Source organism: Astatotilapia calliptera, chromosome 2 (assembly GCF_964374335.1).
Source record: "Astatotilapia calliptera chromosome 2, fAstCal68.1, whole genome shotgun sequence".
Taxonomy (NCBI): domain Eukaryota; kingdom Metazoa; phylum Chordata; class Actinopteri; order Cichliformes; family Cichlidae; genus Astatotilapia; species Astatotilapia calliptera.
In genome coordinates, this window is record NC_137423.1 from 29,567,327 (window position 1) to 29,594,303 (window position 26,977).

The following is a 26,977-nucleotide window of genomic DNA, read 5'->3' on the forward strand; positions in this document are numbered from 1 at the left end:
AACTTGCATGAATTGATTTAAACCAAGATGTTATATTATATAATCTGTAAAAGTGCAGAACATAAACAAACCCGGGATAGTAGATGTTTGCCTATTGCAGATTACATGTGAAATATGGTTAAATCAAAACAAGAATGTTAACTAAGAATGTAGACAAATGGTCTTCTCACCCACTTTGTCACAGGGAGTAACAGAATACATGTCCCGCCGTTACGTAGTTAAAATACAAATTATGAGTAACTGTATTCCGTTACAGTTACCGTTGAAAAACGTGGTATTTAGAATACAGTTACTTTGTTGAAATAAATGGTTTACACGGCGGTACTTCCCTGTTTCATATTGTGGCGGGTCAGGACTGTTTGGGTTTGTTTGACAGGTATGTTCTGTTGTTCCAGGCGGCAAGGTTACGGTTGCCATGGTTACAGGGTGACGCTCTCTCTCTGCGTGTTTCCTGGGTGCGAGAGCGCCTTTTTGTTGTTGTTGTTGTGCTAAGCTAATAGGCAGAATGCTACAGGTATAGCTCTAAAGAATGTAGCATCATAGGCAGTGTAGTCCATGCTGCAGGGAGAATGGACTGCCATACCTGTTATGTGTCTGTGAGCGAGGGAGGGAGAAAAAGGAAAAGTACGAGTTGTCATCGAGCAAAAACGGGAGCTGGAAGCATATAAATATAATAATAACCACTGCAGCCAAGAAGAGTGCCTGACGAGCCCAGTTGTAAGTAAGCTATTAAGACTCAACTGTACGCTGTGTTTGTGTTTTCCTCCGAAACAATAAGTTCCGTTGGAGCAGTCTTTCAACGCCTCTTTGTCTCTCGCAAGCAAAGTTGACCCAGACAACAAAGTAAAGCTATTTTTCGGCTACGAGCCCGACACGGAACCTGACGTATTAGCCAGAGGTCCCTTTACTACGGTTCGGAGCTGCGGACCTTCAGTAACAGTAATAAATCACAGCAACAGTACATTCACGTAGTTGTAAACAGCATGATAATATATTAAGTAATCCAAAGTATTCAGAATACGTCACTCTCATCGAGTAACGTAACGGAATACGTTACAGAATACATTTTGGGGCATGTATTTTGTAATCTGTAGTGGAATGCATTTTAAAAGTAACCTTCCAAACACTATATATATATATATATATATATATATATATATATATATATATATATATATATATATATATATATATATATATACTTTTTTAATTTTTTTAATCCCTACTAACTCACTGAAAAAGACTTCCCATTCATTTACAAAGTTTTTATTGTTATTTAAGGAATTTTGAATCAGGATAATATACATGACTGTATATTCTTATCTGATCTCCAAAATATGATTACAAAGCTGCAAGCATAACATTTTTAAATTGTTTTTGATACAATATGAAACTTCCACAGTCACCTCCTAACTGTTTTCATTTTTCATTGATCCTCAGTTCAGTGTCCAGTGCTGATCACGAGTGAGTTCAGTTCACTAAAGCTCAGACTCACACTTAAGGTTTATGTTCTCTGTTTCACACTTGAGGCTGTGAAAGAAAAAAAAATCAATTATAGCAAAATAAATACTTTTACAATTACCCATCAAATTATGGCACTGAAATGATGTAATTGTATATCAACCTCTTTTGATCACGGGCCGCCTTGTTAGAAGTCTTCTTAAGATGCTTCAGTTCCCGATACACAACACAGCATGACACTGCTATCAGGGGAGATCCCAGTGCAGCAAAGACTAGCCTCAGGTAAGGAAAACTGTGTGCTGAGTGAAGAGAACACAGTGATAATTATAAGTACAGTACTTACAATTTATTCAAGCGTAAACTTTGGTAAGACTTTGGTATTATTATGGTTAACTAACTGTAAATATATAAACGTTTGGGCACAACCCCCACACACTAAACTATTATTTAAACTAAATAAAGAGATGGTGAAAGAAAACTGGAACAATGGGGGAAAACACTCAAACGTGTAGCGTGGTCCTCCAGGTTCCTCCTTAATAAACGTGTACAATATTTATAGATGCTGTAGACAGAGTTTATTAACATTGTTTTAACGTTACTATTATGTTATAAAAACAGTTTAGATAATGTTTACAAATCTGTTAATGTTTTGTGACATTATAATTTTTATTGTATAAAAATTAACTTAAAAGTACTTGACTATGACTTTACTAACTTATTAACCAAGGTATGATGAAGTATTACCTACATGTTTTTATTTGGCTTTGACTAAAATGAAAATTCAAAGTAAATGTAAAATATGTTGTCAACCCTGTTTGCAACATAGAAGATCCCAATATGAAACAGGTCATTATCTGACCTGACCCAGTTCCTGAACACGTCACACCTTGTGATGAAAGCCAAACAAAGGCTATTATTCCCCAGGAAGCTAAAACGGACTGGACTCGCTTCTCTGCCTCTTATGAACTTCTACAGAGTGACAACAGAAAGTGTCCCCTGTCTTAGTATGACGGTGTGCTTTTAATAGTGTCTTCTTTGTGCTTATATGCATGTGTGTGTGTATATATGTGTATATATATACATAACAACAATAAAAAGGATTCTTCTTCTATTATAATGCATACATGTCACAAGTTAATATGGTCATACAGTGCAGCTCAGGATATTCTATCACCAAGTGGAAAGTTTCAGTGTGCCTTTAAAGTGTAGGTGGTAGTTAAAGTGTAGTTACTGGGAAATAAAAGATTATTCAATCATAAAAAGTAATAGCAGCCCATGTGTGGCTAAATAACCAATAATACCTATACATAGACAAATACTATATCAGCATAGACTGTTCACTGTACACTTGCATCTTTCTTTCCATATGTTTTTCTGCATTTCTGCTTCTATCATTTGTTGCACAAGTGATGTGTACTGTGTTTAACAGTTTAACAGTTACATGTCTGATTATCTTTATAATAACATCAACACTATTCAATAAAGAGTAACTTACATAACTTGCTTTCAGCTTTATCATTGCCTTTAACATCCAGGGTGAAATTAATGTTTTTCTCTCGGACTCCACCTGAATTAAAGACCTCAATGCTGTATTGACCTGAATCATTCCTCCTCACGTTTGTGATCTTGATTGTCCCATTCCTGATTAGAAACTGTAGTCTGTTGTTAAATTCTTTGTCTATTGTTATTGTTTCTTTCTTCAGATTGAACACAATTATATTCACGGTGGGAAGCATCTTCAAACATGTCACTTCACGGCCACTAGCATCAGTCATCACTTGGATATACACAGTTCCTTTAAGAAGAGGAGAGCATGGACATGTGTTCGTCCTGAAGTCACATGTGGTCTCATCGACTGGAACCAGAGCTGGAAAAAACATATTTAATAGAACATGAGGTGAAATTATTCACACTACAAATGTGAATGTTTGGCTTCTTTATGAGGACAATCTTACCTTGAGTTCCTCCTGCTAGTAGCACAATGATAAAAAACTGTTCCATGCTCTTCATTCACCCACACTGTGGTTTCAATCTTTCAAAGATTCTAGAAAATTATGTACAAATCTGGATGTAAATCTGCTGCAAACCTGAGTCCTAACTGACAGGAAACAGTAAATGATATAGACAGGTTATTTTCACAACAGCAGGAAATAAACTGCATGTCTACGTGTTGTAGCGACCTGATTTCAAGAAATATCCATCAAATGCAAATAAACAATTTTCCCCTTGCTCTTGTAATTAAATACACAAAACTGAATCTAAACAATACACACTTTCAAATGTGTATCAGGCACACACTATTTTTTCTTCACGTTTACTTTTGAGAAAAAAACGTGCAACATCTGAAGTGATAAGTTAAGTTACAAATCGTCTAGAGGTTCCTGTGGTGAGAGCTTTATTGCATAACAGTCTTTACAGGATGTCCATGACAGATGTCTTTTTATGTTTGGAGGTTTGCAGAGTTTGCTTTCTGAAATGAAGGGAGCGAACTGATGTAGAAAGAATAAAATGTAAGCAACCTGTGAAAAAGCAGCTTATTAAAAGGATGCAAATCATTAGCACAACATGAAACAGTGAGGCAATGCTGTCCAACAAACAAAGGAGCCTTTTATCTACCAAAAGAGGCTGAATTCAATATGAGAATTTCAGCTACACAACTTACAAGTATTTGGTAACAAGCACAGATAAAACTGTAAATTATATTTCCAGTGATAAGTCACCTGTGGATAGAAAAACTGTGTAATAACATAACAAGATTTGAAATGTCACTGTGAATATAGTAAAATAAATAAACATAAATAAACACGGCATGATTCTGCAATGGAAGCAAACATTACAAATCTTCACTTTGTAATGTTTTCAGTAAGAACAAAGAGTGATGGTGAACATGAATAAAAAAAGAATCAAGAAAATCTGTGTTTCGTCAGGGAAAAGAAGGATGTAATTAGCTTACTTACATTTGAATGGATGCACATAGCAGCACAGGCTAAGAAAGTAACATGTAAGTGCTCAGCTGGAAGTGAGAAAAGTTCATCTGTGAAAAAAAAAAGACCCGTGTATGGGTACTTCCTGCATTACAGAACAGAGATGGAACTGTGTGTGTGGTCCAGGGCTTTTATAGACACTGAGGCTGCGCTGACTTTTATTTTGCATACCTCTTCTTATTCTGCCCTAAAAATACAATCGACAGCTAGATCTATGAACACCAAGATGTATGAATGTACATGGGCATACCCAGCTGGGTGGGCATCTCATAGGTTTTTACTCTGCCAGAATGTAATGCCACAAAATAACCAGTTCAACATATATTGAGGATAAAATTTTGATTTACATTTTGTAGGAGTTTCAGTATTCTATTCCATTCTATGATATTCTTATATACAAACTTTAATAGGTTATTCATATGTTATTAAATAGAAACGGGCAGTTTTGCATTTTGCAGCGCTGTGTCCTGCTTATTACACAGAAACTACCACAGTTGTTTCCATGTAAGCACAAAATAAGCACAAAAACAATTGAACCTATTCCATACAGTCACTGTCATTATATTATGCTGCTATTCATACTGTCATTATATTATGCTGCTATTCATACTGTCATTATATTAATGCTGCTTTCCTGTATATATTGTACATACTATTGTTTAAGTACTTACGATTGTTTTTTTGTACTTTTTATATTTTACATTTATATTTATTATTGAAACTTGCACCAAGGGACTGGCACTCTAATTTCATTGTACTCTGTACAATGACAATAAAGGCTATTCTATTCTTCTATTCTATGTAAAACTTTTTAAGTTTACTGAATTTTTTAGGTTTGCAAGTATCAGGCTTGTAATGTGCTCCTCTGTCTTATAGTAATTCCAATTTGGATTCAGGAGACAAGAGTCTATCTCTAATTTTAAAATTAGAGATAAAACTTTCCTTTTTGCTAAAGCATATACTTAGGGCTGGATCAGGTGACCCTAAATTCCAGCGGCTCCCCACAGACAGCCTTTTTTACCTGCACAAATGCCACCTGGCACAGCCCTGTCCACTGGACCAGATCCAGAACACCCTTTGGTTTTTAAAGCATATATGTGATGTAACAGTCTTTTGCATTTGATGTTTAGTTGAGCTGTATGTCCAGATTTTGCTCTTTTGCACCCTCTGGTGGTGAATTATGGAGGGTACAGTTGTTTGCAGTTTGGGTCTCCACCCAAATACTTTTTTGCCAGTGCAACTGGAGTCTGCATGCTGCAGCTCGTGGTTAGCTCCACACATAGAGAAAGTAATGTTCAAAGTTAGAGAAAGAGAAGAAATAAGTGAGAAAGAAGATGGAGAAGAAGTTAATAAGATCATAAAGGAATATTATCCCCTCCTGGATGTCAGCTCACGGGGTTTGTGTACTGTAAATGTTTTATTTTCTGTGATTAATGACTTTTGATTGATTGACACCAAGTACAAGAGTGCATTTTGATGTGATGATTTTTTTTGTTGTTTTCGTCGGTAAGTAGTGCTCACGGGTTTTATAACTCTACATCATAGGTGTCACACTCTGGCCATACCAAATTATTATTAGAGCTGGCCTACTGATATTATACAGCTAATGTATATATTGTTTAGTATTAAGCTTTGCTTGTTCCATATTCAGTTTTTCAGCGAAACTTGTTTGAGTCCATAAGAAGAGATTCATTCTTAAATCTGGAGGAAGATTTTTTTTTTCAATAAATATTAATGTTAGCCCGCGACCTTGTTCCAGTTTTGAATTTTGGCCCACTGTGTATTTGAGTTTGACACCCCTGCTCTACATCATCCCTATGTCAGTCCTTGAGGTTGCTACATGTCATTTGATGTTTGAGCTAATGAATGGTAGGTCTGAAATCTCTATATTATCGCATGGTGCCTGTTCTACGTCTGGCCAGGGCTCATAAGAGGGTATGTTTTAACCATCCTGAGATGATTGTAGGCTGTTGGCTAAGAAGTAGTGTTGATATCAGATCTAGTCCTCCGTTATCCTCGGCCCTTTGTAGCATTTTAAAACTAATACGCTGGGGTTTATCTTTCCAAAGGAATTTAGAAATGAACAGTTCCAGAGTGCTAAACCAGTCTGGTGGTGGTTTACTTGGGATCATCGAAAATAAAAAATTGATTCTTGGCAAGACCATCATTTTTATTGTGGCAACCCTTCGATCCCATTAGTGATTTGAGCCTTCCATAATTCTTTTTCTATCCCAGTGCAATCTACAAATATAAATATTTAGGTATTAATGTCTCTACTAATCTTGCAGATTTAACTAACCTAATCCAAACAACATCCCACTTTTAAAGAAACTAGAAGGAGCAATTAATCAGAAGAACTGTAGATTTTAACCAGTTTGTCGAATAATCTGAAACTTTTGAGAAAGAGTTTATTAATGCATTTACCTCAGTGAGAGTGGTTTGTGAGTTTTGGAGAAAAAGCAACACATCATCCACATAAAGACTAATTTTATGTTCTACATCCTTGCATTTTATACCTTTAATCGCAATAGCCATCTGATGTGGTCTGAAGTGGAGTGTGGCCATCCCTGTCTCTGGAGACAGAAATTGTCGGATGTTTGGTCATTTGTCCTGACACATGCTGTTGGGAATTGTATAATATTTTTAACCAGTTTATGAAAGAGTTTCCAAAACCAAATTTGTGTAGAGTTGCAAATAAAAATTTCCAGTTAACTCTGTCAAACGCAAACATTAATAGTCTATCAAATTAAGTAGTCTACGTGTATTTGATGAGTACATACCTTTTATGAAACCAGTTTTGTCAGGATATATTATTGGGGGAGTTATCTTCCCTAATCTTTTTGAGAGAGCTTTGCAGATTATTTTAAGGTCAACATTAATAAGGGATATTGGACAATAGCTGGTGGGTAATACAGGGTCTTTGCCTGGTTTTAGTAGGAGACTAATGTTGGCAGACACGTCTTGATGCATGCTCAATCATCCAGGTAAGTAAATCTCCAAACGTTGATTCTGTTCATCTGGACGTAGGGTAAAATTGGGGAAACCTGCTTGAGTGACGAAACGTTTCTCCCACTGAAAACACTACGTCCAGATGAACAGAATCAACTTTTAGAGATAATGTTGGCAGAATTCATATTTGGTGGTAGTTTGCTATTTTCCTTGATTTCCTGCAACATTCTGTGGAATACTGGTGCCAGAATTGTCCCGAATTCTTTGTAGAATTCTGCTGGAAATCCATCTGAACCTGGAGCCTTATTATTGGGTATACTTCTCAGGGCTTCCTGGAGTTCACCAGATGTCAGCGGTGAATCCACTGCTGTTACTTGACTGTCTGGTCATTTCAGAAGGGCTACGTTGTCAAGAAACTAATCAGTTTCATTTTTTGGTGAATATAAAGTTTTGTAAAAATCCCTAAAAGTGTTGTTTATTCTTTCAGGGTCATATACTGTGCTCCCAGATAAGTCTTTAATGGCACCTATAGTTGTTGTTTCTTTCTTTATTTTTAACTGGTTAGCAATAAACTGACCAGATTTGTTACCATGTACAAAATTTTGCAAGTGAAGTCTTTGTACTAAGAATTTAATTTTTTTTCTATTAATAATTTCATTTAATTCTAGTTTTGGTTTATGTATTTTATTCAGTATTTCCTGTTCCTTGGAGGACACATAGTCATCTTCTTAAGATTTTTCTAATTCCTGAATATGTTTGTTTTCTATTTTCTTTTTATGTGATGAGAAAGAAATCATTTTACCTCTCATCAGAGCTTTCCCTGCTTCCCAGAGAACAGAGGCTGATGTTCCAGGCTGGTCATTACAGTCTAAATATAAAGCCCACTCTTTTTTTAAGTATTTAATAAAATCTTCAACTTTAAACAATGATGTATTAAATCTCCAGTTTTTACTTGGTGGAAAGTGTTAGAATCAAACACACATTAGCAGGATCACTGACAGATATAGGGTGTATCTCAGTGTCTCAAATGTCACTCAACAGTGAGCTGCTGACGAAGAAATAATCCAGATGAGAGTAATATTTTTGTGTATTAAAAATGCTACTCCCCTTTGTCTAGAGTTATAGCAGGCTGAGAACACATTAGGAAACTCAAGTTTTTGAAGTTTATCTGTAGCTGTGTCAGGTCTATGAGTCTCCTGTAATAACAAAAAAAGCGTGTTTGTGATCGTGCCGTGTAGATGTGTAAAGATTGAGGGTGTTGTAGGTGACTGCGTAGGAAAACAAGCGCAGTAAAAGAAGGGAGAAGGAAGAGAACCGTGAAAAAGGGCAAGCGGGAGGGATGAATGAAAAGGAAGAGGAGAATAATAGAAAAATGAAGCAGATTCTGTTGTTAATACAACCAGGGAGTGTTGCTGGGGTTGCAGTAGCGCTCTTCGAGCTCTTACTATCTCATCAGAATACTGATTGTTGTGTCGGACTTCTCATGTTATTCTTGGAATGTTGACAAACAGAATTCACACTTTTATATCAGAATTCTGGATTTCATCCCAGACTCTATCCTGGTTCTTAGAATTCTGAACTTTACTTAAGAATTTTCACTTTCTTCTTAGAACTTTGCCTCTTAGAATTCTCACTGAGTAATAGAAGCTCACACAACCATTATGTACTCCCATGTTATCCCAGCAATATGATCACCATAGAAATACAGTCAAACAGATCCTCCACAGTTGATTCCAAAGCAAATGCTGTAAGATCTGTTGGCCATTAGGGCTAAAACACTGAAGTCAAGTCTATAGAAGACACATTAGACAGAGCAAAAATGCTATTTTCTTTAACCTCAAGGTAGTTTGTATGGAGGGTGTTTATGTAAAAAAGAACAAATGTGAATTGACACAAACTGCAGATGTAGCCAGTAGATACTTACATGAATTTATTAAAAGAAATGAAATAAATAAAGAACAAGTATTTGAGCTGCTTTAACATCCCAGAGAACAATGTGAGAATTTATGCATTTTGCTTAAGTATTGCTGATGTATAGCATATTATTATGATTAAAATGAGATTAAAAAAAAAAAAAACAGTTTACCATGAGACACTCCCTGTAGAATCACCATCAGTCCAAGCACAACTTCCATGTCTCCTCCTTGTTCAGTGACAAAGTCAGCATACTTTATTAAATGGCATGTACATCAAGGAGTTAAAAGTCACAATTGGCTTCTGATAAACCTCTAAGACAGTTCTTTCTGTATATGTGGAAAGCTGAAAAGGAACACCAGCACATATTTCACATAATCTACGTGGTAGAAATAAAAGGAACCCCTCAGAGCTTGTGCAGACTTTTTACTTATTGCTCACACTTTCACTAAACTACTTTTAGATCTGTAACAAGTTAACACTATCTTGCCCATCACTTAGTGTGTACTAATACAGTACTCCCCTTTCTATAATTCAACTGTTTATATCTCATCTTAAATGGGAAAATAAATATTTGATGGTCCACAGTATCAAATGGAGCAGATCATCTACGAGCACAACTGACTGAGCAGTATCAGGGTTACATAATAGATCATTACCCTCTAAAGTCAGAACTATGAAAATATTTTTTTAATTCACATTTTTTTAATCTATTTGCATTCATGACTTTCAAATTAATAATATTTACTGCATGCAGTATTTTTTTCTATTTATTGCTTACAGTAGCGCTGCATGTGTCTGATTTAATACATCATCTTATTTGGGGAAAAAAGTCATCCTTATAATATCGTGGTCTCAAAACCCATGTACCAAATATTATACGCACGGCCTTAAAAGGACAAATTCCCTGCTGTGACATAATTAAAACTACAGTTGCTAGAAGACTCATCTCAGGTCAAGAGTTCATCCAAATTTAAATGCAACACCTCCATAAACCAGTAGAGGGAAACCTCACACCTACCCATATGTACAGGTCCAGATCATTAATTTAATTTTAATGTTTACACAACAATAAATGCTCCCTTCTTCTTACCTTGTTGAATTAATTGTATTTCTTGTGCAAAATCATAAGTATAATTCTGTTTGATCTATTTTTAAGTGCAGAAATACATATTTCTGTTTTTGGCTTATAGTATTTCCACAAATTCAGTCATACTCATCCTAAGTAAGAAAGTATTTCTGAAGGTCCTTTTGTTTTACACAGTAAGCTGAGTTATGTGACTAAGTAGGAATTGGATCTGAACTACATTTTACCTTAAAAAGCAACTAACATATAACAATAAAGTTACATTACCACTTCTTCTTAATGAAATTATTATTATTATTATTTACAGTCAACTTTATTAAAACAGTTACATTATTCTTCAGTTGCATGAGAAAATAGGCGTGTGAAACAATGTAGAAGTTTGTGAATATTTTAGCAACACAGAGCCTCAGTTTCACCCTGAGATCTCACCATACAATGAGATATGTTCATTTTACACCACTACCATATGTAGGAAGTGAAACGCAGACAATGGTCAACATACAAACTGCAGGCCCACAAAGAGCCCAGCTATTGTACTTTTATTTCTCTTCATTTTTTCCTGTCAGTTTTCCTAATGTCAAATCCACACTGATAAATATGCCATCCTATTAGTTATAATTAAAACACAATTTTCAAACTTTTTTTATTCATACAAAGTAATATATGAATTAAATGAGGCACTAAACACAAGGTTTGATATATCTTTTAATATATTTCTAACTAGAGTGAAATATTTTTTTAAAAATGCCTACTTACTCACTGAAAAATACTTTTCCCATTCATTTACAGTGTTTTTATTGCTTTTAAGGAACTTTGAATCAACATAATATACATGACTCTATATTCTTATGTGGCCTGTAAAATATGATCACATAGCTACAAGCATAAAATTTGTATTGTTTTCAAGTCTTTTTCAACATTAAACACATACAATATGAAACTTCCACAGTCACCTCCTGATGTTTAAGCAGCTTGGAAAAGAAAGCAACTGGACTTCTTTAAGTTTCATGAAAATGTTTCATCTCTGGTCCAAGAGGCATCTTCACTTCTAAAAACAAATGGTGGAGAGTCCCAGGTGTTTAAACCCTGGTAGGAGTTGTCCCTTATGAGCATCATTGACCCACGATTGATCGTGTGCTTCATTGCATGAGCCAAGGTGTTTAAAAAAACAAAGCATGAGTCCTTACCACCAGAGGTTTTGAGTGAAACCACCCTAAGCCCTTACCTAAAACTATTATGTGACCCATCACTTGACAAAGCAGGGATTGAGGAACCTGGGAAAGGATCTAAAAACTGGGTTGTAGGTGGCAGACACTTGGTGTTGTAATGGTAATGACTTACACCTTGGGTCATATGATGACGGACATGATTATTAGTGGGTCAAAGACCTTCTTAAGTGAAACACTCCACCATTTGGTTTCAGAACTGAAGAGGTTTGTCGGATGAGAGGTGAAGCGTCTTCAAGAAACTCAGCGAAGTCCAGTTGCTTTCAAGCCAAGCTCCTTAGATTACCATGACCTGGATGACTGAGAACCTACACAGACATACTCCTGATTGTTGTTTTTGAATTTCCTTTTTATTTTTATTTCATTGATCCTCAGTTCAGTGTCCAGTGCTGATTATGAAAGAGGTCAGTTCACTAAAGCTCAGACTCACACTTAAGGTTTATATTCTCTGTTTCAAACCTGAGGCTGTGAAAGAAAGAAAAAACAATTATAGCAAAACAAAGACTTTTACAATTACCCATCAAATGATGGTATTCACTGGAATTATGTAATTGTTTATTAACCTCTTTTGATCATGGGCCGCCTTGTTAGAAGTCTTCTTAAGATGCTTCAGTTCCCGATACACAACACAGCATGACACTGCTATCAGAGGAGATCCCAGTGCAGCAAAGACTAGCCTCAGGTAAGGAAAACTCTGTGCTGAGAGAAGAGAACACAGTGATAATTATAAGTACAGTACTTACAATTTATTCAAGCGTAAACTTTGGTAAGACTTTGGTATTATTATGGTTAACTAACTGTAAATATATAAATGTTTGGGCACAACCCCCACACACTGGGTACCCTTAAGCCTTGTTTCTTAAGATGTAGGGATGTGAGTTGATGTATTTCACGTCAATCTTTTTCTAAAACTAATCAAGTAACTTTAGTGACTAAACTAAATAAAGAGGTGGTGAAAGAAGACTGGAACAATGGGGGAAAACACTCAAACGTGTTGCATTGCCCTCCAGGTTCCACCTCCTCCCTGCCGGTCTACCTGTCAGAGTCCTGGGTCTGTGGCCCAGTATGTGGAGTTGTTTAGTATCTATTTTCCATGTTATGGCTGTCTATGTTTTGAGTTTCTATTTGTAGGTCCTAGGTTTTGGCCCCGTTGCACCTCATGTTATCCTGTGCTCCCTCTGCTCTGTGTCTTGTCATTCCCTGCTGGTGTGTTCCCTCTGTGTAAGGCCCGTGTTTCTTAGTCTGTGTCTTTGCATGTGTGTTGAGTGTCCTGTTTTATTGTGAAGGTCTGTGTCAGTGTATTCAGTTTGCATCCTCCCTGTCTCATCAGATTCATTAGGTTCAGCTGTGTCTCCCTCCTGTGTGCAGTTTCCTCATTTCTTAGTTCTGTTTCTCACCACCCTCGCTATTGGTTGTATGTCATTCTCCTTCAATAAAGCTCACTCACACATCAGCCAATGCCTGTGCTTTGGGTCCTTCACAAACACCACATGACACTATCCATGAGCTCTACAAACATCTATAATATTTATAGATGCTCTAGACAGAGCTGATTAGCATTGTTTTAAAGTTACTATTACTTTACAATAACAATTCAGATAATTTCATAAAAAATTAACATATTTTTACACATTATAATTTTATTAAAAAATAAAATAGTTAAAAGTATTTAACTATAAGTTTACCATTTATTAACCAAGTTATGAAGTAATTTATGTTAAAGCAAATGTAACTGCATTTGCAACAAGGAAGATCTTAATACTCGTATGAAACAAGTCAGCTTGTTATGGGGTTGAGGATTCACTACTATATAACTAATAGTTAACATTATTACATGTTATTTAATACTTCATTAAGTGACCTCCATACAAGTATTAAGAACTTCAGCTTTGTTTCTTCCATAGCCTTTGCATGTTAACACTTTCTGATTCACACATGTTCTTTTCTTTTATTCTTTTCATTCTTTTTGTGAAGCACATTGTGAAGGAAATTGGTAGATAGATAAATATTATTCTTTTTTTTTATCTTTCACTAAACCTGACCATACCACACCAGAGCTGGTAGTGTTACACACTGAAGAAAAGCCACACTGAAAACTTGTGCTGAACAAGGGCAAATTTCCTGTCACAAAACCGCATCTGCTAAAATATTTCTTCTTCACAGCTTAATGTTCTCATTTAATGCAACTAATAATAATCAGTGACCAAGTGGAAAGTTTCAGTGTGCCTTTAGAGTTTAGGTGGTAGTTACTGGGTAATAAAAGATGATTAAATCATAAAAATGAATAGCAGCCCATGTGTGGCTAAATGACCACAAATACCAATAGAGAGACAAATACTGCATCAACATATACTCTGTTCTATTCTGTTCACTGTACATTTCCATCTTTCTTTCCATATGTTTTTCCCCCATTCTAGCTTCTATCATTTGTTGCACAAGTGATGTTTACTGTGTTTAACAGTTCTACTGCCACATGATGCTTACATTTGTAATTAACTTTATAATAACATAAAAAACTAGGCAATAAAGAGTAACTTACATAACTTGCTTTCAACTTTGCTGTTGTCTTTAACATCCAGGGTGAAATTAATGTTTTTCTCTTGGACTCCATTTGAATTAAAGATCTCAATGCTGTATTGACCTGAATCATTCTTCTTCAGGTTTGTGATCTTGAGTGTCCCGTTCTTGATTATAAACGTTAGTCTGTTGTTAAATTCCTTGTCTGTCATTATTTTTTCTTTCTTCAGACTGAACACAGTTTTTGTCTCATTGGGAAGCACCTTCAAACACTTCATTTCACGGCCACTAGCATCAGTCATTACTTGGATATACACAGTTCCTTCAAGAAGAGGAGAGCATGGACATGTGCTCGTCCTGAGGTCACATGTGGTCGCATCAACTGGAAAGAGAGCTGGAGAAGATGCATTTAATAGAACATGAGGTGAAATTATTCACACTACAAATGTGAATGTTTGGCTTCTTTATGAGGACAATCTTACCTTGAGTTCCTCCTGCTAGTAGCACAATGATAAAAAAAAACTGTTCCATGCTCATCATTCATCCACGGTGTGGTTTTAATCTTTCAAAGCTTCTAGAAAATTATGTACAAATCTGGGTGTAAATCTGCTGCAAACCTGAGTCCTAACTGACAGGAAACAGTCAACGGGAGATGATATATTTAGTTATTTTCAAAGTTAGGAAATCAACTTTCACTTCTGCTTGCCAACAAAAAGACTCAGATGAGTTGTTTGCGTTTTGTAGTGACCTGATTTCAAGAAATATCCATCAAATGCAAATAAACAATTTCCCCCTCACTTTTATACGCAAAACGAAATCTAGACAAAACTCACTTTCAAAAGTGTGTCAGGCACACATACTTTCTTCACATGTACTTTTGAGAAAGAACATGCAACATCTGAAGTGACACGTTAAGTCACAAACAGTTGTTCCTGTGGGGAGAGCTTTATTGCTTAAGAGTCTTTACAGGGTGTCCAAGAGAGACATCATTTTATGTTTGTAAGTTTGCAGAGTTTGCTTTCTGAAAGGAAGGAAACAAATTGGCGTAGAAAGAATAAAATATAAACAACCTATGAAAAAGCAGCTTACTAAAAGGATGCAAATCATGAGCACAATATGAAACGGTGAGGCAATGCTGACCAACAAACAAAGAAGCCTTTTGTCTACCAAAGGAGGCTGAATTCAATATGAGAATCTCAGCTACACAACTAAATAATAAACAACAATAATAAATAAATAAATGAACATGACGTGATTATGCGATGGAAGCAAACATTACAGATCTTCACTTTTCTAATTAGCCTCAGGCTAATTAGCAGGCCTTTAGCATGAGGAGTGATGATGAACATGAATATAAGAAGAATCAGGTAAACTATTGTTTAATCAAGGTAAAGATGAATGTAAATAGTTTACTTACAGTTAAATAGATGCACAGAGCAGCACAGGCTAAGGTAGTATGTAAGCACTGAGCTACAAGTGAGAAAAGCTCATCAGCCAAAAAAAAAGACCCATGCATTGGTACTTCCTGCTTTACAGAGCAGAGATGGAACTGTGTGTGGTGCAGGGCTTTTATAGTCAGTGAGTCTACTTTGACTTTTATTTTGTATACATCTTCTTATTCTGCCCTAAAAATAGAAGTGACAACTACATCCATGCGCACACGTCCATCAGAATGTACATGTTGGCATTAGTTGGGCATCTCATAAGTTTTTACTCTGCCACAGTGCAATGCCACAAAATAACCAGTTCAACATATATTCAGCATAAAATGTAAATATACAATTTGCAGGAGTTAACCAAGAGCTATTCTATTCTGTTCTGTTGTATTCTATTTTCCAAATAAAGTTCATGAGCCATACCATGAAGATATGAGAAAGAGTTGTTGAAGCTAGGTTAAGAGGAGAGGTGACAATCAGTGAACAGCATTATGACTTCATGCAAAGAAAGAGCACTATAGATGTTTGCTTTGAGAGTGTTGAAGCGGTATAAAGAAGGTCAGAAGGAGTTCCACTGTTTATTTGAATATCTAGAGAAAGCATATGATAGGGTGCTAAGAAAAGAACTGCGGTATTGCAGGAGGAAGTCAAAAGTGGCATACAAATATGTGATTATGAGAGGGTGATGCGATGGATAAAGAAAGCAAGAGCGTGGTGTGCAGGTGTGCAGGTGATGAGATAGATGGGTTCAAGGTAGGGGTGGGATTGCATCAGGGATCAGATGGGAGCCACCTATTTGTGAAGGTGATACACAGGTTGATAGATGAGGTCAGGCAGGAGTCTCTGTGGATTTATGTTGTTCGCAGATGACATTTTGATCTGTTTAGAGAGTAGGGACCAGTCAGCCTGGAAAAGTGGAGGTTTTCTCTAAAGAGAAGAGGAATGAAAAGTCAGTAGAAGCAAGACAGACTAAATGTGTGTAAATGGGTAACAGTGACACTGCAACAAGTACAGGTAATGAAGGTGAAGTAGTTTAAATGTCTCAGGTCAATCATCCAAAGCAAACAGGCAAAGCATGCAGGCCAAGTGGAGTGGGTGGACATGACTGTGTGGGGTTATTTGTAAATAGCAGCAAAAAGGAAGGTTTATAAGGTTGTAGTGAGACCTATTATGATGTATGATTTGGAGACTGGCAATAACAAAAATAAAAGACGCAGAGTTGGAGGTGACAGAGTTTAATATGTTAAGATTTCCATTGGCAGTGACCAGAATGGACAGGATTAGAAATGAGTCTCTCATTTGGACACCTTAGACTGTCCAGTTTGGAGACAAAGTTAAAGAGACTGAGATCGTTTGGACATGTCCAGAATAGGGCTAGTGGATACAATGGACAAAGATAAGGAGCTACCAAGCAGGAGAAAAAGAGGAAGACCTCAGAGTAGGTTCATGTTTGTAGAGGAGGACGATATACACAGGGATCGTGTGACAGATGTTACAGGGATGGGGTGAGATGGAGGAAGATGATCTTTTGTGACTAAAGAGAGAATCAGAATCAGAATCAGAATGGGTTTATTGCCAGATGTTGAGGTTTACAACATTAGGAAATTGCTGCGGTGCTTCAGTGCAAACAATAAGAATTAAAGTGCTATGTAGAAAGAAAGATATGTGCATGAGATATACATGAGATATATACATGAGAATAAGAATTATGAGTGCTACGTAGAAAGATATATACATGAGTGCAGGTGGTGATCAGTGCCAGACATGAAATGATGCAGTGACACAGCGTAGGGTCATGTGTTAGTGGCGGGGACAGTCATGTGGTTATTGTTCATGTGTCCAACAGCAGAGGGGAAGAAACTGTTCTTGTGGCGAGAGGTTCTGGTGCGAATGGACCGGAGCCTCCTGCCTGAGGGGAGCAGGTCAAACAGACTGTGTCCAGGGTGAGAAGGGTCAGCTGAGATCCGAGCTGCACGCCGCAGTGTCCTGGAGGTGTACAGGTCCTGCAGAGATGGGAGTCTGCAGCCAATCACCTTCTCAGCAGAGCGCACAACACGCTGCAGTCTCTGTTTGTCCCTGATAGTGGCTCCAGCGTACCACACGGTGATGGAGGAGGTGAGGATGGACTCGATGATTGCAGTGTAGAATTGCATCATCGTCCGTGTTGGCAGGTTGAATTTCTTCAGCTGCCTCAGGAAGTACATCCTCTGCTGGGCTTTCTTGATGACGGAGGTGATGGTGGGCTCCCACTTCAGGTCCTGGGTGATGGTGGAGCAGCCAAAAGGAGAAAATAATACTAAATAGTCATATGATAGCTAAGTGTAAATAGTAAACATCTACCACAGTGATTCCCAAAGAGTGGTGTGGGGGGGCCTGGTGGGCCACAAAGGTAAAGCAGGTGGGCCTCAGTAGTAACAGAAATTCTTTTTGAACTCCACTCAGAAAGATCTCAGCCTGATGGTGGAATTAAACACAGGACCTTCTTGTTGTGAGGCAACAGTGATAACCACCATGTTGCCCATAAACAAATATATGTATAATATATTATAATATAATAATATGTATTTATTTATATAAAAAGGTGAGCTAAAACTGGTGACAGAAGGTGATCATTTGGGGATATTGTTCCCCTGACCTAAATGTACTGCTCTGTAGTAGTGAAGTTTGAGTAGTGAAAATGTCTATGGTAATGTTTTTTATTAATGTCTGAGTTTGATAAGATAAGAACTAAAATATAAACAACTAAAATAATTTTTAAGATACAGACCTAACTCGGGCCTAGCTGACAACCTGTGTAGAATTGGCCTTGAAAGATGTGTGTGTGTGTGTGTGTGTGTGTGTGTGTGTGTGTGTGTGTGTGTGTGTGTGTGTGTGTGTGTGTGTGTGTGTGTGTGTGTGTGTGTGTGTGTGTGTGTGTAAAGACCTGGTAAAATCTGTGAGTCTTCAGTGTTAAAGGAAAAATGTAACTTTTGATGCCTAAAGTGGGGGTATGGGTGCTTGACTTTATCCTTTTAGAGGGAACCATCGTTTTAAAGTAGTGTACGTTTTTTTTTCTGATCAATCACCTCTTCAAGGTGAATTTAACATTTACAACGAAGAGGGTGCTGGCACTGACATCTCATGTGAGGCCCACTTTAGTGTTTAAGTAGTACACTAAAGTGTTATAAGTTATAACCACAGATTTGAATGACTGTCTTATAAAAAGGTTTATCAGGAGTTAACTGTCCACTGAGGAATTATCTTTTTTAAAGACACAAATATAACAATATATGATTATTATCTAACAGTATCGAGAAAATTCCAGTCAGCTCGCTCAAATATTGTATTCAAAACAAGAACTATCATAAGGTGAGGTTTTTGATCATTTCAATCAATTTTTCCCTCTTATGAGCTAGTCTTTCTTTTCTTTTGTTCTCTTATGTATTTGTTTTTTGCTTTTAATTTTCTTTCCTTTTTCAAATTTGAAGTGATTTGTAGTCATTTAGTAACTATAATCTGTCTTATTTTATCCCACATTTTCTTTTTCTGGTTTCCATCTGGTATGGTGCTGTCACAGTGCAACAATCTGGTAGTCATACCTTTTTTGTTCAGTAGTGCTTCCATGGTGTAATGGTTAGCACTGTGGACCTAGAATCCAGTGATCTGAATTCAAAAATTGGTGAGACCTGCTTTTTGGAGATGAAACCATTCTGCATGTCTTCTCTGGCACACCAGAACTGTGCTACAATTGTGTTTTCAGTGAGAGGTGTATAAAATCAAGCAGCTAAACATGACGTCTGCCTTTACAAATACTTGTCAATCACTATGTGGTGCTAAAGAGCGGTCTGAAATTCAGTTGTACACCACACAAAGTTACACGGTGGGGTGTCTGAGTGCTGAGTTGTGCTTGTGCGTAATAGTCACAAACACTCTCCTGACTCACTGACTCCACATCTCTAAACCTCCTCTGACTTTAACATCAGCATGAAAACTGGGAACTGCGAGCTCCCTCTTTGGATGTCATCACATTGACATTTTTCATTTTTTATCATGAATCCCATCTCATTGTTGAAACTCACTTTTGGCTGGGCCTTGACCTCTTCTGTGCTCTTCTGTGTTGTGCCATCCGCTTCGCCAGAGGTTGTAGATAGGTAGGCAAATCGACCCATATCATATTATTGTGAAGATGAGCGTACTCCCTAAAATCCTCTTCTTATTTCAGAATATTCCTCTACTAGTACCTGTAGGTCTTTTTCTTAACTTAAAGAAAATTATTACCAATTTTATTTGGCAAAATCATCGCCATCGGCTTCGGTTAATTCTATTATATCTGCCATTTGACAGGGGTGGGCTTAAGGGTCCTAACTTTCAGTTGGACTATTGGGCTGCACAATTGCGCATGATGATATACTATTTCTCATCTGATCCACCTCCGGCATGGGTTTACATGGAACCGTTCTTACTTAATTCAGAATACTTTTTGACAGGTTGCCATGACCTGACAGTATAGCCACTACAACAGGGGTTCCATGGTGTAATGGTTAGCACTCTGGACTCTGAATCCAGTGATCCGAGTTCAAATCTCGGTGGGACCTGATATTTGCGAGGTGAAACCATACTACATATCTTCTCTGGCACTTTGAATTTCTGTATGAATTGTGTTTTCAGTGAACGCTGTATAAAATCAAGCAGCTAACCATGCCTTTACAAAACACTTGTCAATCACTAAAGAGCTGTGTGAAATTCAGTTGCACACCACACCAAGTTACAGAGTAAAAGTCACAAACACGCTGCTGACTCAACAACTGTACAGCCAACTAAACCTCCTCTGTCTTTAACATCAAAAAACAAACAAGCATGAACATCGTGGTATTGGTTTCCATGGCTGAACAGCAGCTATGTGTTTTGTGAAGTATAATATTTATGTCTTCCAAAGTAAAGTTTTAAGCCCCACTTGTTTTAAATCTGTAGCATGTGTAACAGCAGCATGAGATGAAAATTTGATGATAACACGTGCATGTTTATGGTCGCCAAACAATTATGTAAGTAAACAACACTTATCTGACTAAACCACGTTGAGCTAATACAGATTTTATTCTTATTTTATTGGTGAGGAGAGAGGATGGAACCAAAAATGCATTTATCCCCGTGTTCTGTGTTGATGAAAATCACCCAACAGGAAAGCAGCTGGGCATTCATTTGAAACCAGTTGGGCTGCGGTTCCCCCTCTAGCGTCTCAGCTTGAACTTTCAACTGTGAACCTCTTAGATCCAACCTTCCCAACTGCTCATCTCGCAAAAGACAAAATGGAAGAACCCAGAATGTCTTTTTTTTTACCTAATTTTTATACCTGCTCACGCTTTTTCACGCTTCCCTCACAGGACGTCACATTTCACACTTTGGCCGTCCAATCAAGTTGTTGACATCTAATCATTCCTGTCCACCCACACCTGATCTTTCTATTTCGATCTGACTTACAACATTTAACACAAACTTTAAAATCAATATATTTTCTTTGTAATTATTTTTTATTTGTTTTTGTTTATTACATGCACTTAACATACAAGTATGTCAAATGGAAATCAGCAACTGCGCGGGATTATTCAACTAGTAGTAAGTTTCAATATGTCAGGATGGCCGAGCGGTCTAAGGCGCTGCGTTCAGGTCGCAGTCTCCCCTGGAGGCGTGGGTTCGAATCCCACTTCTGACAATTGACTTTTTGCACTTCTTTCTTACTGGTACTCATGGGTCTTTGATCAATGGTCATGAGAATTTGCATAATCATGATGAAGGAACTGACCTCCGAGCCCACTGTTCCTTCAGGGGGCTGCTTTCAGTCATTATGCAAATATACTGTTTATAAGATTGGGGAAACCTGCAGTCAGCTGAGACTGAAGAAGTCACTTGGATGAGTGACGAGACGTTTCTCCCACTGAAAACGCTACATCCAGATGAACAGAATCAACCTTTGGAGACTTCTTACTGTTGTGACAAAATACACTTGAAACTGGCAACTATGAGAGTTGTGCACTGTTCATCCCTGACAGCAGTGGATTTTGTAATCATGCACAGTGTAACAACATTCTAGATAATTGTAATAAAATTCACTAGAGAGTGGATTTGTTCACACTGACACTGATGTGCTAAAAACCTGATTTTGTGAAGTCAAAACTTTCAGCAAGTTGAAACAATCTTTATCTTTTACTCCAACTATCCCAAAATAAGGACTGGTCCTTCCCATGTGATGGTATTAAAATATGAAAGGCTGTCATCATTTCAGATGTTTACTGTGTAAATGTTTGTTTGTTTGAATGTTTGTTTGTTTTTTTTTTGTTTTTTTTACCTTGCCTTGCTTGGTATCATTCTTTTCAGCACAACCTCACGTGTCTGAATTTACAGTTATTTTTTCATTGACATACTGTATTAACACAACTGATCTGAAATCACACAAGAACATAAAATCCTAGTAGTAGTAATATTTTCTTCTTACTGTAAAAACCACAGACATGTTTAGTAAATTATCTTCATAACTTGAAATGCAAATAGAAATTGTGCATTTTTAAAACGTATGCAAAGATTTTGTCCATAAGTTTACAAATTTTGTGAACAACAAAGTTTTATACGACTATTAATCTTAAAATGCAGCCAATGCATCTGGCGTTCTTTTTCTTGTACAGCCATTTAAAAATACTACGACAATAATGCTGATATGATTTGTCGTGGTTCCACGGTGCAATGGTTAGCACTCTGAATCCAGCGAATCCAGTGGGATTTGCTTTTGGGATATGAAACCATAGTGCATGTCTTCTCTAGCACATTGTGCTTTCAGTCAGAGGTGTATAAAATCAAGCAGCTAATCATGACGTCTGCCTTTACAAAACACTTGTCAATCACTAAAGAGGTCCTTCACTTGTCAGTCACTATGTGGTACTAAAGAGCTGTCTGAAATTCAGTTACAACCCACACAAAGTTACAGATTGGAGTATCCGAGTGCTGAGGTGCGCCTGTGCGCAAAAGTCACAAACACTCTGCTGACTCTCTAACTGCACAGCTCCAAACCTCTTCCGACCTCAAAGTCAGCACAGAAAGTGGGCGCCACGAGCTTCGTAGTATGTGTTTACATGGCTGAATAGCTGCTATATTCAAACAAACGCCTCCAGAGAAGACTGCGACCTGAATGCAGTGCCTTAGACCGCTTGGCGACCAAAAACCTGCACAAGTTATCATTACGTGACATGCAGTATGGTTTCACCTCCCAATAAGCAGGTCCCACCGAGACTTGAACTCGGATCGCTGGATTCAAAGTCCAGAGTGCTAACCATTACACCATGGAACCAATGCGAAAGTGTGTGAACTGTCAGGTCATGGCAACCTGCCTAAAAGTATTCAGCCAAATGATCAATATGGATGACATTGTAGATTATTCGCATTACGTTTCCATGGCTGAACAGCTGCTATATGTGTTATGAGAGGGATAATGTTTGTTTCTTCCGAAGTATCTAACAGTGGTAACCTCCACCAAACTGACACTGCAATGTCAGAATGGCTGAGCAGTCTAAGGTGCTGCGTTCAGGTTGCAGTCTCCCCTGGAGGCGTGGGTTTGAATCCCACTTCTGACATTGAAGCGTTACTCTTCTTGATATTGTGACAAAATGCTCTAGGGTTAACCACGAGCTTTCTAAAAACTTGCATATAACAACTGTGCACCATTCATTCCTCATCTTTGCTGCCCATCATTACGACTTTGCTAATGATGGGCAGCAGGTTAGTGTCATGATGTCACCTCAGACATGGTTAAAAGCCCTGTTAACCTAAGTGCTTCTCGCTGGGTGCGGTGGCGTGTGCCTGTAATCCAAGCTACCGGGAGACTGAGGTTGGAGGATCATTTGAGCTCAGGAGCTCTGAGCTGCAGCAGGCTATGTCGATCGGGTGTCTGCACTAAGTTTGGCATCGATATGGTGATCCCGGGGGAGCCCGGGACCACCAGGTCACCTAAGGAGGGGTGCCCAGGTCGGAGACGGAGCAGGTCAAAGCCCCTGTGTCGCTCAGTAGTGGGATCGCACCTGTGAATAGATGCTGTAGCACAGCCTGAGCAATACAGCGAGACCCAATCTTTATACACATCCTTATACATGTCTCTACTTCACACAGCAGCCTCATCAGCATGTCTTGGTCTTTTTAATTCAAGTCCAAAACACTCACAAATCTGCTGCTCTGCTTGTCCTGCACCACCTCCTCCTGCAGGACAGCTGCAACTACATCCTCCACTCTAAACACGCCACCGCCCAGCAGGTGGAGACAAACTTATACGTGTTGGTATAAATGAGCTTATGAGTAAGGTGAAACTTAAGTCACATGGTTTCTGGGAAATCATGTGGTGTAGCCATTCTACTTTGACTTTTGTTTTTTTTATTACTCATTTGAAACTCATGTACACTCCTTATACATCTTATATGACATCTCAGTTATTGGGAGGAGTTTGGGAGGAGTTTGGGAGGAGCAGAGCAAAAAAACTTTTTTGTTGCAAAGTCCGTGTGTTTGTAGTGATGTGGAAGGAGTGTTCTCACACCGGCCTGATTGAAGTGCCCAAGAGAAGCATTGATTAAACAGTACAGCGTGGATACGGCTTTACTCCAGTCTTAACCCTAAAGATAGAAACTGAGTTTTCAATTCCAGAAAAATAAGCAACTTTCACTCTAAAGCCTTTACTGTTTGTGTTGCAGCTAAAACCACTTTAAGAATAATACTGGAACAAATTTAGGTTACACTGGATTTTGGACTGCAGACAATCTATATGTGATAGCATTTCATGTTGAAATAAGTTCGGGCTTTGAAATACTGCTATTAAATAGATTAAATGGTGCTATAAGCAATATTTTTTAAATGTAAACAGAATACGGATAAAAATTTTGGTTCATAATTTTTATCGACACATCTTTACCACCAAACTCATTATAACTGGGTCAGCTGGGAGGAGTTTGTGAGGGACAGACCTTTCATCAAATACTGATATCTGATCAGTATTTAATGATCTCTATATAAAGAACAGTGTCTTGTAGGATTCATAAGAAGGCAAGTGGAACTACAAAAAACAGAGGTGAGTTAATTATTATTTGGTAACATTTCTGTTGTGCGTGCGTGCGTGCGTGCGTGCGTGCGTGCGTGCGTGCGTGCGTGCGTGCGTGCGTGCGTGCGTGCGTGTGTGTACCTGTGTTTTGCCATCCCTAGTTTCTCTTCCAAAACTGTAAGAAGATGCATCAGAGCCAGCAAACCTGCAGCAAAGATAATTAATCACCTACATCATGTGATCTTCAGTCAGTTCTTCTTCCTGACATCATCACCTTGTGTCTGTTTAAGGTGCTGGAAAATAACCTTACTGTTCTTTGTCATAACATCCCTCTCTGAGCCGATCTGATACTCACCTCCTCTCACCCTCACCGCCACCACTGTGTGACCGGAGCTCCCGCTCTGATGCCTGCAGGCGTTCCGCTGCAAAAGATGAGGTGTAATGATTTTAAACTGTCATGTGTGCTCCAGACAGACAGCGACATGTTGCTTTTACCCACTGGATTCTGGATTCGGGCAGAAGGCAGAAGCTGGGATCGGGGAGACAGTGGGAGAGACTCTGGCTGAAACACTTCGCTTCTGTTGCTCGATTATTTCCAGCAGTTGACCTTGGGCTGCAGCGCTCTGCCTGTTCAGCTCCAGGAGGCATTGCTCCACTCTGTTTGCACTGAAAGTGTTGAGTGATGTTGCCTAAGCAAAAAAAAAAAAAACCCCAGCAAAAAACAAGACACACACTGCATGTGAATCATTACTATATCTGAATGAGGAGAACACCTAAAGGCTCAGCGCAGTTCATTCCTCGACACACCTGTCGCATCACGCTATGAAGGGAGGATAAGAGCAGCCACTACTCCACTTCTAAAAGGTGAGCTGCTCTCAGAGAGCTTCAAACAACCCCTTAAATCTTACCTGTTGAGTCAGCTGTTGTTCTTCAGGAGTCCACACATGCTGGCTCCGCCTCTCTTTACAGCTGGACCCAGACATCCTGCTCTCTGCAGCGCTCTGAGGTGTTACTCTCTGCAGCTCAACCCTCTTCTCTCATTGCCACTGTCGAGCGATTCTCTGACCCCTGACCCGAGGCCCTTTGCCTGGCTGAGTTGAGCCCTGATAAGATCGGTCTCTCTGCTCAGCTGAGCAATCTCAGCTAGATTTAAAGACTCTCAGATTTAAAAACTCTTGTTAATGCTTCCATCAAGTTTAACAGTCTGCAGTTTATGAACTAACCTCAGCTGACACTAGCTAACAATGTTAGCTTGGTGGCGAGTAACCTTCAGTAATAGTAATAAACCACACAGCAATAGTACATTCATGTTGTTGTAAAAGGATGACAATATATCATATCACCAGTCTCCCTCTGTTCTTTGTCGTGTTCTCCATTTTTCCTATGTGGTGTTGTGTTAGTGCTACGTTCTCCAGTCACATCAAGTCGTTAGTTGTCAAATTCAAGATCCTTGGGTTTAGTTTAGCTTTTGTTTGTTTCTTTCAGCCTTGATGTTGTTTTAGTTCATTTTTTCCAGCAATAAAGCTGCCATCTTTAGTTAAGTGTTCAGTCTCCGACCCCTGTCTTCCACACAGCTTACCATAAAAATTATAGAGATTACTCACTGAAACTTTAATAATTATTTATTATTATTTTATCATAACAAAAAAGGCAATTCAACTGACATTTTAGAAGTGTAATTATTTCTAAAAGAGTAAATCATTAACGGTGATAAAACATGTAAGTGAAACAGACTCTAAAGAGATAAGAAACAAAGTAATTACATCATTTAGTCATGTCAAAGTATCAGTTAGTCAGAGAAAAGGAGACAGATGGGCTGATAATCAGGTGATCAGTGAGAGCAAAGCCAGGAAGAAAAGCTAAAAAACCTCATCAAGAAAAACTGAACATGAACTGAACTGAACTCTTTAAGCCTGAATCAAAAAAACAAACTGATGATGTTGAAGTCTCAGAAACTCTTAAAAAAACTGAACATGATGCAGTTTGTCTTTAAACGGTTAAACAAGAGCGTAACTAGAGGAAGCAGACAAGAAAACAGCATGAGAGATGTCGACAGAAATGAGGAAACACTGAAAGAAAAGGACAGAGATAAGACAGAAGGAGGAACACACTGGAAAGGGGAACTAACTAAATTTAAAGTCATCAGAGCCAAGAACCGATGGCACAAACGAAAAGGCTAGAAAAAAAAACATATACAGACAAAGGAATAAACTATTATGTGAACAGAAAACTAAATAGTAAAAATAACGGAAACCTAATCCAAAGATAACCTAAAATCCAAACTTCAATACCGAGACCCAGGGACCATGGCAATTTCTGTAAATCACCAAATGCACAAAAATCAATGTTACAAATAT

At 38.0% G+C, this 26,977-nt stretch overlaps 2 protein-coding genes and 3 non-coding genes across 5 annotated transcripts; 2 read left to right on the forward strand and 3 right to left on the reverse strand.

The window, feature by feature from the left end:
- Nucleotides 1-1,250: 1,250 nt before the first annotated feature.
- Nucleotides 1,251-5,445, reverse strand: LOC145431543 (uncharacterized). Its single transcript, XM_080307504.1, has 4 exons — nt 3,417-5,445; nt 2,957-3,328; nt 1,625-1,760; nt 1,251-1,530 (listed from the first exon to the last, which is right to left on the reverse strand). Exons 1-4 carry the CDS (start codon nt 3,469-3,471, stop codon nt 1,479-1,481), a joined length of 615 nt encoding a protein of 204 aa, XP_080163630.1. The 5' UTR covers nt 3,472-5,445; the 3' UTR covers nt 1,251-1,478.
- A 5,642-nt stretch (nt 5,446-11,087) lies between these two features.
- Nucleotides 11,088-15,545, reverse strand: LOC113029440 (uncharacterized). Its single transcript, XM_026180297.2, has 4 exons — nt 14,621-15,545; nt 14,161-14,532; nt 12,185-12,320; nt 11,088-12,086 (listed from the first exon to the last, which is right to left on the reverse strand). The coding sequence occupies exons 1-4, from the start codon at nt 14,676-14,678 to the stop codon at nt 12,035-12,037; spliced, it is 618 nt and encodes a 205-aa protein (XP_026036082.2). The 5' UTR covers nt 14,679-15,545; the 3' UTR covers nt 11,088-12,034.
- A 4,531-nt stretch (nt 15,546-20,076) lies between these two features.
- trnaq-cug (transfer RNA glutamine (anticodon CUG)) lies at nt 20,077-20,148 on the forward strand. Its single transcript has one exon. It is a non-coding gene; the product is annotated as a tRNA-Gln (tRNA).
- Nucleotides 20,149-21,180: 1,032 nt separating this feature from the next.
- Nucleotides 21,181-21,263, forward strand: trnal-cag (transfer RNA leucine (anticodon CAG)). Its single transcript has one exon. It is a non-coding gene; the product is annotated as a tRNA-Leu (tRNA).
- A 1,554-nt stretch (nt 21,264-22,817) lies between these two features.
- On the reverse strand, nt 22,818-22,889 carry trnaq-uug (transfer RNA glutamine (anticodon UUG)). The gene has a single exon. It is a non-coding gene; the product is annotated as a tRNA-Gln (tRNA).
- Nucleotides 22,890-26,977: the final 4,088 nt, after the last annotated feature.